This window comes from Mandrillus leucophaeus, unplaced genomic scaffold (assembly GCF_000951045.1).
Source record: "Mandrillus leucophaeus isolate KB7577 unplaced genomic scaffold, Mleu.le_1.0 Scaffold46, whole genome shotgun sequence".
NCBI lineage: Eukaryota > Metazoa > Chordata > Mammalia > Primates > Cercopithecidae > Mandrillus > Mandrillus leucophaeus.
Genome location: NW_012104920.1, coordinates 1,658,964 through 1,669,388, shown reverse-complemented (window position 1 = coordinate 1,669,388; position 10,425 = coordinate 1,658,964). Strand labels below are relative to the sequence as shown.

The following is a 10,425-nucleotide window of genomic DNA, read 5'->3' as shown; positions in this document are numbered from 1 at the left end:
CCTCCCCCTCCCCGAGCTCGGGGGTCCTTTAGCCGCTGGGGAGCGGGGCTGCAGCCTCTGCAGCTGGGTTTCCCACTCTAACAGGCGCCATTTTACCGCCCAAAGGACTCCCTCCTCCTGTCTTTCCCCCTCTCTTCCCCTTTGACACTGCTTCCGGTGGTGACGTGTATTCGCTTCACCGGGACTAAGTTCCCCCTGCGCGGTCTATGGGGGTAGGTATAAGGAAAGTCAGAAGCACTGCGAACGAGGCTGCAGTATTGCGCACGCGCAGAAGGTGGCCGTGGGGCGGGGCCTGAGGCGAAGCAGGCCCCGCCTCAAACTGCGTGGGCGGGGCGGAAGCCGTCACTTGTCCCCGCAGTTAGGGCCCTCGCGGGGGATTTGTGGGTCCTCTTCCCGCTCCCACTGACAACTGCCCCAACTGCTCTTCCCGTCCCGGTCACAGTGAAAATGTAGAAGGGGTCATTGTCCGTACGACTGTGCGCCAGGGCTCGGGGAGGGGCGCCCTCCTCGTGAGCGCCCCCCTGGGAATAGTGAACATAATCACCTCTCATTCCAGACTATGTTAGGTCTTAATGGTAGGAGGACGCTCGAGTGCCCCGCCCGTTTCACCCCGAGGGGGCGGGACAGTGGGTCGTGACGCTATCAGAGGGCGCCAGAGCAGGGACCGGACGCGAGTTGGGGATGTTGGACTCGCTGTTATCCTTGGGCGGCCTGGTGCTGCTTCGGGGTGAGAGCCAGCGGCACAGGGGGGTTCGGGTCTGGCTGAGGGGACGGAAGTGGAGAGGAAGGGCCATGGGTCACAGGCTAGGTGTGGAGATCGCGACGGGTTCGCGAAGGTGGTAATCCTAGCGCCCTCACACTCAATCCGTCCCTCGCTGTGCAGATTCCGTGGAGTGGGAGGGGCGCAGTCTCTTGAAGGCGCTTGTCAAGAAATCTGCACTGTGGTGAGTATCCCACGGTGTCTCCTCAGCCTACCCTGGATAGGGAACCTGTGCCCACTCTTTGACAGTCCCCCCTCATCTCTGCCTTAGTGGGGAGCAAGTGCATATCCTGGGCTGTGAAGTGAGCGAGGAAGAGTTTCGTGAAGGTTTTGACTCTGATATCAACAATCGGTAAGTACCAGTTGGAAAAGATTTGATTAAATTGGAGACGTCTATTGCTAAGGACATTTATTTATAACAAGCGCAGAACCTGGTATATAGTAGCAGTTCCTTAAATATTCATTGAAGAATTGGATATGGGTCTTTCAGGAGGCAAGACTTAGTAAGAGGAGTAATGAGGAGTGATGAGTATTTGGGGAATCCAAAGCAAAGATCATAGAAGTTGAGAGAGAAATAGCCTGGAGATAGGGAGAACATGTGGGAAGGGTATTGCAGTAATCTATTAATCCAGGTTCGCTATTAAGGTGCATATGTACCGAGCACCAACTATAAACCCGGTGCTGTGCAAGATACTGGAGCTGGGAGTGAATGAGACAGACCTGTTCCTGGCCTAATGAATTTTAGGGAATAATGGTAGAAAGTGATAGAGGCCTGGTTTAAGGCAGTGGCAGTAGAGATGGAAAGTTTAGAACACATGTAAAGGACTTTAGTGGGTAGCATTTCCAGGATTTATTGACTAATGTGGGGGAGAAGACAGTATTGAAATAAGGAAGTCCCTAAACCCAGCCACGTGCCTGATCAGGAGACATTAAGAACCATTAGTAGGATGCTTTCTACTTCCTAGTCCGGGCAACTCAGTGGATGGTGATAGTAGTTTACATCTTATCTGTTGAGCCTCTAATTTTACATCAGCCATTGTTATGATAGAGGTGGTGGTGTATGTTAAGATGGCATTCCATGGCCAGGCGTGGTGGTTCACGCCTTTAATCTCAGCACTTTGGGAGGCTGAGGGGGGTGGATCACCTGAGGTCGGGAGTTCGAGACCAGCCTGACCAACGTGGAGAAACCCCATCTCTACTAAAAATACAAAAAATTAGCTGGGCATGGTGGCACATGCCTGTAATTCCAGCTACTGGGGAGGCTGAGGCAGGAGAATCGCTTGAACCCGGGAGGCAGAGGTTGTGGTGAGCAGAGATCGTGCCATTGCATTCCAGCCCAGGCAACAAGAGCAAAACTCTGTCTCAAAAAAAAAAAAAAAGAGGGCATTCCACAAGAGAACCAGAAGATAAAAAAGAGATATCTGGGGAGAAAAAAAAGTTCTGCTACCTTTGCTGGTCTACCTTTCCTGAGCTGTTATTTTTTTCTGTAGTTGGTACTCCATGACTTAATTTTTAACTTTCTTTAAGCTGTTCTACAGGCAGGAACCAAGTCTCATGTCCTCTGCTTTCTCATTTTTTATCCAGAGTGATAAACTTTAGGTGCCACACTCAGGAAATATGTGATAATGGTGATAACTAACATTTATGAGGCATACACTATGTGTCAAGCACTGTGCTGAGTGCTTAGAGGTTGGCATCTCATTTCACCAATGAAGCAACTGAGTCTTAGAGATAATTTATCATTTAGCTGACCTTGGGCAACAAGTCGCAAAGCCAAGCTTGGAGGTCAGGCTGTCAGACACCAAAGTCTGTGCTCTCAATCATTGCTATCTCTCAGTAATATTCTTTCACTAATATTTAGGATATTCACGAAAATTGAGAAAACAGAGCCACAAAGATCAGAGGATGAACTTTGTGATCCTCTGGGGGGAAGGAGCAATATTATATTGTGTCGTGTTTTCCCTTTGCAGGCTGGTTTACCATGACTTCTTCAGAGACCCTCTCAACTGGTCAAAAACTGAGGAGGCCCTTCCTGGGGGGCCGCTGGGAGCCTTGAGAGCCATATGCAAGAGGACAGATCCTGGTCCTGTCACCATTGCTCTCGATTCACTCAGCTGGCTGCTGCTTCACCTTCCCTGCACCACACTCTGCCAGGCCCTGCATGCTGTGAGCCATCAGGACTCCTGTCCTGGTGAGACCCCTCCTTCATTATTTCCCCTCATATATCTCCCTCTGCCTAGGAGTGTGCCCCTTTTCCTTTCTACCCTAGAAGAAACATCTGGGTTCTCCAGTCAGACCTTTTTTCATTTTTTTGAACTTTTTGTCTGGTTTTTTTTTTTTTTTTTTTACTTCCCCTTAATGCCATCTACCATTTGCTTTTTTTCCTCCAAGTTATTTTTTTACTCATTTGTTTCACTCATTCATTTATTTAACAAATCAATAGTAAATACATATAATATGTCAGGTACAATTCTAGATAATGGCAAAATACAGACTGACTGTAGCTGGGTCCTTGCCTTCCAGGAGCTCAAAGTCCCATAAAAGATGGAGATAAGTAAACAGGCAGTTACAAGATGGTCTGATAAAGGCCATGATGATATAGGACATGCACAGGGTACCTTAAAGAAGGGCACTCTCGGCTGGGCGCGGTGGCTCACACCTGTAATCCCAGCACTTTGGGAGGCCGAGGTGGGCAGATCACAAGGTCAGGAGATCGAGACCATCCTGGCTAACACGGTGCAACCCTATCTCTACTAAAAATACAAAAAAAATTAGCTGGGCCTGGTGGCGGGCGACTGTAGTCCCAGCTACTTGGGAGGCTGAGGCAGGAGAATGGCGTGAACCTGGGAGGCAGAACTTTCAGTGAGCCGAGATCGTGCCAGTGCACTCCAGCCTGGGCGACACAGCGAGAGTCCGTGTCAAAAAATAAAGGCACTCTTGAAGAGCAAGCGGTCAGCCAGGCAGATTTGGCCGGGCAGGGGCACTGGGACTAGCCCTGAAGTGCACTGTGGGTATTCGAATGGACTTAGGAGTCAGACGCTCAGCTTTGTATTAAGGTGCTTGACTTTCACTTGCTTCACTTTCCGCTGTATATGGGGGAAGGTACAAGGGAAGTATTAGGATAAACCACTATATTGCCATTTCTTAGATCAAAAATTGTTAAATATTGGCTGGGCACGGTAGCTCACACCTGTAATCCCAGCACTTTGGGAGGCCAAGGTAGGTGGATCAGCTGAATTCAGGAGTTGGAGACCAGCCTGGCCAACATGGTAAAACCCTGTCTCTACTAAAAATACAAAAAATTAGCTGGGTTGGCCGGGCACGGTGGCTCAAGCCTGTAATCCCAGCACTTTGGGAGGCCGAGACGGGTGGATCATGAGGTCAGGAGATCGAGACCATCCTGGCTAACACGGTGAAACCCCGTCTCTACTAAAAAATACAAAAAAAAACTAGCCAGGTGAGGTGGCGGGCGCCTGTAGTCCCAGCTACTCGGGAGGCTGAGGCAGGAGAATGGCGTAAACCCAGGAGGCGGAGCTTGCAGTGAGCTGAGATCTGGGCACTGCACTCCAGCCTGGGAGATAGAGCGAGACTCCGTCTCAAAAAAAAAAAAAAAAAAAAAAAAAATTAGCTGGGTGTGGTGGCACACACTTATAATCCCAGCTACTCGGGAAGCTGAGGCAGGAGAATCACTTGAACCCAGGAGGCAGAGGTTGCAGTGACCTGAGATCACACCACTGTATTTCAGCCTGGGTGACAGAGAAATACTTCATCTCAAAAAATAAAAACTAAAAACAGTCCAGGCATGGTGGCTCACGCCTGTAATCCCAGCACTTTGGGAGGCCAAGACAGGTGGATCATGAGGTCAGGAGTTCAAGACAAGCCTGGCCAAGATGCTGAAACCCCGTCTCTACTAAAAATACAAAAATTCGCCAGGCGTGGTGGCACACACCTGTAGTCCAGCTACTCGGGAGACTGAGGCAGAATTGCTGAACCCAGGTGACAGAGGTTGCAGTGAGCCAAGATTGCGCCACTGCACTCTAGCCTGGGTGACAGCAAGACTCCGTCTCAAAAAAAAAAGAAAAAAATTGTTAAATGTCAGTGATTTCATATGGTTTAACCTAAAAATGCTGACCTTTGTAAGGATTCAAACATTGTGTTAAAGCGTTTAGCATAGTGCCTGACACTCTCTAAAGGCACTGACTGAGATCTTGGGAAGTTCCAGAAACTACAAGTACTTCCGTGTGTAAGAGATGAGGCTAGAAAGTAAGTGGACACCACCTGCTAGAAGTGTTCATTCCATCCTGAAGGCGGAGGAGCTGCTGAAGGATAGAAGTTAGAGCGGTGCCTTGATCAGCTTTACACGGGGATAATAGAGGAGATTAAGGTGTGGGCTGGAGGAGGCTCAGAGCACAGTAGTGAGATTGGCCAAGGGAAGTCAGGATTTTGACAGCACTGTGATGGAATTGTGGGGCTCTCTCCTTTTCTCTTCACTGTTTGCTCCCAGGCCACCAACCTGAATGCTCCCTACTATCCTACATTTCTTGTCCGTCTCTAGGTGACAGCTCCCCGGTGGGGAAAGTGAGTGTGCTGGGCTTGCTACATGAAGAGCTTCACGGACCAGGCCCTGTGGGAGCTCTCAGCAGCCTTGCGCAGACTGAGGTGACCCTGGGCGGTACAAAGGGCCAGGCCTCGGCCCACATCCTGTGTCGGAGGCCCCGACAGCGCCCAACTGACCAGGTCAGAAGAACCAACAGGGAAGGACTGGAAATTGGGGACAGAGAAAGGAGTGGCACGATGAGAAGAACAATGAAAATGCTGATATTTCAAGGAGACTTTAAAAACAAACTTTTTTTAGAGATGGGGTTTCACTGTGTTGGTCAGGGTGTTCTCAAACTCCTGGGCTCAAGTGATCCACCTCAGCCTCCAAAGTGCTAGGATTACAGATGTGAGTGAGTGTGCCCGGCCCTCAGGGAGACCTTTTTTAAAAAAAAACTGATTGGGTATCTCTCTGTGTTTTCCATCACTTACCTCATTTAATCTTCTCAGCTATGGTGTAAGGTAGATTGTTTTATTATCACAGGTTTTCAGGTGGGAAAGCCAGTACAGGGAGAGGTTTTTTTCCCTTGTTTCTTTTCTTTTTTTTTTTTGGACAAGGTCTCACTCTGTGGCCCGGGCTGGTGTGCTGTAGTGCAATCATAGCTCACGGCAGCTTTGACCTCCCATGCTCAAGTGATCCTCCTGCCTCAGCCTCTGGTGTAGCTGGAGCTGGGAACACAGGCACGTAGCACCACAGCCAGCCAGCTTGTTAGTTTTTTATATAGGTGGGATCTCATCCTGTTGCCCAGGCTGGTCTTGAATTACTGGGGTCAAGCCATCCTCTGGCCTTGGTCTCCCAAAGTGCTGGGATTACAGGTGTGAGCCACTGCACGCGGCCCAGGGAGGTTTAAATTTAAGTCACTTACCAAGATTATAAAGTGTAAGTGGGGCCCAGGCAAGGTGGCTCATGCCCGTAATCCCAGCACTTTGGGGGGCCAAAGTAGGCAGATTGCGTGAGGTCAGGAGTTTGAGACCAATCTGGCCAACATGGTGAAATCCCATCTATACTAAAAATACAAAAATTAGCCGGGCATAGTGCACACACCTGTAGTCCCAGCTACTCTGGAGGCTAAGGCAAGAGAATCGCCTGAACCCGGGAGGCAGAGGCTGCAGTGAGCCAAGGTCATGCTGCTGCACTCCAGCCTGGGCAACAGAGTGAGACTCCTCAAAAAAAAAAAAAAAATGTAAGTGGGGCTGGGCAAGGTGGCTCACGCCTGTAATCCCAGCACTTTGGGAAGCAGAGGTGGGCAGATCACCTGAGGTCAGGAGTTCAAGACCAACCTGGCCAACATGATGAAACCCCATCTCTACTAAAAATACAAAAATTAGCTGGGCATACTGGTGGGTGCCTGTAGTCCCAGCTACTCGGGAGGCTGAGGCGGGAGAATCACTTGAACCTGGGAGGCGGAGGTGGAGGTGAGCCAGGAACATGCCACTGCACTCCAGCCTAGGCAACAGAGTGAGACTCTGTCTCAAAAAAAGAGTAAGTGGGGCTGCTCTGCCTAAGGAGTAGCCATCCTTGTATTCCTTTACTTCCTTAATAAACTTGCTTTCACTTTTGAAAATAAAATAGAGGCTGGGCACAGTGGCTTATACCTGTAATCCCCACATTTTGGGAGGCCGAGGTGGGCAGATCACCTGAGATTAGTGGTTCGAGACCAGCCTGGCCAACACAGAGAAACCCCATCTCTACTAAAAATTCAAGTTAGCTGGGCGTGGTAGTACGCGCCTGTAATCCCAGCTACTCGAGAGGCTGAGGCAGGAGAATCACTTGAACCTGGGAGGTGGAGGTTGCAGTGAGCCAAGATCACGCCACTGTACTCCAGCCTGGGCAACAAAGCCAGACCCTGTCTCAAAAAAAAATTAAAAGTTGAGGGCAGGGGCTGAAAGCAGTGAAATAGGTGATTGGGGGCTGAGGATGTGAGGTCCTAGAGTCTCTCTAGTTTCTTCAGTAAGATGAAAAAACCTCTTTTCTTTTTTCTCTCCAGACTCAGTGGTTCTCCATACTTCCAGACTTCAGCCTGGATCTCCAAGAGGGACCCTCTGTAGAGTCCCAGCCCTGCTCTGATCCTCATATACCCCCGGTATCTAAGAATGCCAGGGCCAGAACAAGGAAATGTAGTTTAGGGTCTGGTCAAAGGGGAGAGAGTAAAAGCTGCAGAGGTTGGGGGTGGGGTCAGGGATTCTAGGGATGGGGCAGAGTGGCAGCATCCTTTGTACCTACAGGTGGATCCCACAACTCATTTGACCTTTAACCTTCACCTGTCCAAGAAAGAGAGAGAAGCCAGAGATAGCCTGATCCTGCCCTTCCAGTTCAGCTCTGAAAAGTAAGGTCGGGACCTGGGTATGTGGATCCCTGAGTAGAGCCCAGGATCTGGGCCACGGAGAGGTGGGGCAACAGCAGGTTATTGATTAACCTGACTTTATAGGGGCTGAAGTCCACCTCCAGAGACAAGTCCAAGTTCTTGATCCACTCATTCCCCCTACAATGGCCGAGGGCCTTTATGTCTCTTTTCTCTCCCTTAGACCCTTGGGTCACAGCTCCAGTTGTCCCCAGAGCACCCTGGGCCTGGGCTGAGCCAGACCAGACCCTTGGGAGGTGGCCCTATCCCTAGGCAGTGGTGCTAGGAGGACAGAAGGCTATATGGGCGTGGCAAAGGCTGGTTAACAAGGGCTTAGTGCATGCCTGCTGTTCTGTGCCCAGTGTGTGGGTGGATGAAGCAAGACTACAAGATCCTTGCCCCCAAGCTGCTAGGAACTTACGGTTTTATTAGGAGAGCTGTACAAGGGTATCTATTCCAGTACCAAATGGTGCTTCAGCTCTAACATGGAGGGAGAGAAAGGGACTTGGACCAAGAAAATGACATGGAGGCCTAACAGGTTGCCTGAATGAGAGTCACAGTCACCTGGAAGAAAGTATCCAGACCCAACCTGTCAGCTACCCTCACCAGCACCAAATCTTCCCTTCTCAGACAGCAGGCTCTCCTGCGGCCTAGGCCAGGCCAGGCTACCAGCCACATCTTCTATGAGCCAGATGCTTATGATGACCTGGACCAAGAAGACCCAGATGACGACCTAGATATTTGACTGGTCAGATTTGATTAGATTGTAATTGGAGGGGGCGCAGGAAGACTTTGGGCCCAGAACCATCTTTCTCTTGTTTGTGTTAGCCTTACCCTGTCCCTACCCCACCTTGGTTCCCCTTGTCTATGGATCCCTGCTCTATGAGCCAGGAAGCAGTGTCTCATCAGGACAGAAGGTAGGATGAAGACATGGGATAATGTGAGAGTAGAACATCCCCGTACCTAATAAAATCTTTATTTTTTTATTAAAAAAATACTTTGGTAGCTATTTAAATAAGGGGGGTGGGAATGGATGTCAAGATACAAGCACCTGCATCTTTTAGTCTATTGTCAATGGAGTCTGGGGGCCAGGAATGGTGTGCAGGCCACTGGGGCGCTAAGTGTTCTGAACTGAAGTAGGTGCAGTAAGGTTCCAAGCTCCCTGCGAGGATCCAGACGGGAGGAAAGCAGAGGCCCCGAAGGGAAAAAGCCTGCTTCCCAAAACTTACTTTTTATTACTGTACAAAAAGCACACACTCCCTCTTTTTGTCTCTCCCACCAACACCCCCCACCCCCCACCCAAGAGGACTATACATGGAGTGCAGGGACAGGGTGACCAGGAGGCCTTTATCCGGCACCCTGCCCACAGGCTGAGCTCAGCCCCAGGCCCTTTCAGGCATCTAGACACGCCCACAGCCTGTCAGGCTGGGGCCAGGAGATTCCAGGTCACACATACTCCTTGGAAGAGTTGGACTTAGGGTAAGAGCGGGGTGCATGGTACCCAGCCTTGCTCTCATTCCTAGGACAGGAACAGGAGAGCAGTGCACCTCCCAGGATGACTAGGGCAGACCCTGCCCAGCCAATAAAGATGGCAGGACCAAACTCATACCTGTGAAGAGAAAGGGGTGGTTAGAAACCCTGACCTGCCTCTGCCCTCCTCCCTATCCCAGGACCCCAGACCTGTCCCCTTAGGAGGCAGGGTTCCCAGACTTACTTCATGTTGGTAGGGATCAAGGGGTTATAAAAGTCTGTGACAATCTGATGGCCATACCAGGAGCAAGCTATTAAGGCGGCAAGACCTGGAGAGAGAATGAGGGTTTCGGTATAGTGGGACCCCAAACGGGCACCTTGCCCAGCCTCGCTCCTCCCAGATGGGAGAACCCTGGGGCTCACCTGCCACGATGAAAATTATGCCTCCACCCATGGCTATACGGGCCTTCTTCACTTTGTCGTCTCCCCCACAACGTGTGCACTTCATGCCCATCGTGGCCACAAACATGGCCAGGAAGCCCAGCACCAGGGAGACCACCATTAGGGCTCGAGTGGCCTGCAGAGCCGCTGCGGGCGAGGGGAAAGGGCGCCGTCATTGCTGGAAATGCAGGTGGCTCCAGCCTTCGTGCAGCCGGCCGCGCCCACTAACCCCTGGACCCCGTCTGTCCGGCGCCGTGTTCTGCCGCGGGCCAGGGGCGCCCAGGTGTCCGAGGCCTGGGCCAAACGGGCCGGTCCCCGCCCCTCCCAACAGCGCGGCCTTCCTGCTCCCGCCCCGCCCTCTCCGCTCAAGGATCCGCCCGGGGCGCCGGGGTTTCGGTGAAACTGCCCCGTATAAGGGGAAGGGTGGAAGGGGCAACGAAACGAACCCCAGACGGTGGCCCGAGCCCCGCGCGGCGCACATGCCAGCCGGCGGCCCTGCTCTGAGCCGCTATCGAGGCCACCGGGTTTGTGGCTTCGGCTAATCGGCCGATAAGATTAGAGGCCGCAGGCGGCGGCCCACTGTGACCAGCCGCACCGCCCTTCGGCCCTCGGCGCGCCCGGTGCCCCGCGCCCCGGGGTCGTTTCTGTCTGAGAAAAGGGCGGGAGATGACGGAGGCCGTGGCCTGCCCAGGGATTGGGGAGGGGACGGCTCCGGCCTAAGAACCGCTGCTCGGAGCCAGGGACTAGGCTGGGTTGGGGGGCGGAAGAGGACCGTGGGCGACCGAGGTGCGTGCCCACGTGCAGCCGCCAGAACCC

At 51.8% G+C, this 10,425-nt stretch overlaps 2 protein-coding genes across 9 annotated transcripts in view; one reads left to right on the top strand and one right to left on the bottom strand.

The window, feature by feature from the left end:
* On the top strand, window positions 1–8,693 carry ELP5 (elongator acetyltransferase complex subunit 5). Of its 4 annotated transcripts, none has more exons than XM_011994610.1 (9): window positions 1–212; window positions 557–727; window positions 884–944; window positions 1,032–1,112; window positions 2,731–2,951; window positions 5,316–5,497; window positions 7,345–7,440; window positions 7,583–7,683; window positions 8,329–8,693. In XM_011994610.1, the coding sequence occupies exons 2-9, from the start codon at window positions 682–684 to the stop codon at window positions 8,441–8,443; spliced, it is 903 nt and encodes a 300-aa protein (XP_011850000.1). In that variant the 5' UTR covers window positions 1–212; window positions 557–681; the 3' UTR covers window positions 8,444–8,693. The 4 variants fall into 4 exon arrangements, with proteins under 4 accessions (XP_011850000.1, XP_011849999.1, XP_011850003.1 ...); XM_011994609.1 differs by lacking the exon at window positions 1–212 and adding an exon at window positions 341–468; XM_011994613.1 differs by lacking the exons at window positions 1–212; window positions 7,583–7,683 and having other exon boundaries at window positions 347–727.
* Window positions 8,694–8,909: 216 nt separating this feature from the next.
* CLDN7 (claudin 7) overlaps window positions 8,910–10,425 on the bottom strand; it is a 3,097-nt gene continuing 1,581 nt past the window's right edge. For 4 of the 5 annotated variants that reach the window (XM_011994604.1, XM_011994605.1, XM_011994606.1 and 1 more), the window contains 3 exons: window positions 9,592–9,756; window positions 9,413–9,497; window positions 8,910–9,307 (listed from right to left, as the gene is read on the bottom strand). In XM_011994604.1, coding sequence (XP_011849994.1) covers window positions 9,145–9,307; window positions 9,413–9,497; window positions 9,592–9,756 — 413 coding nt within the window. In that variant the 3' untranslated portion in view covers window positions 8,910–9,144. The remainder of the gene's footprint in view (window positions 9,308–9,412; window positions 9,498–9,591; window positions 9,757–10,425) is intronic. The other variant, XM_011994607.1, reaches the window with a different exon arrangement.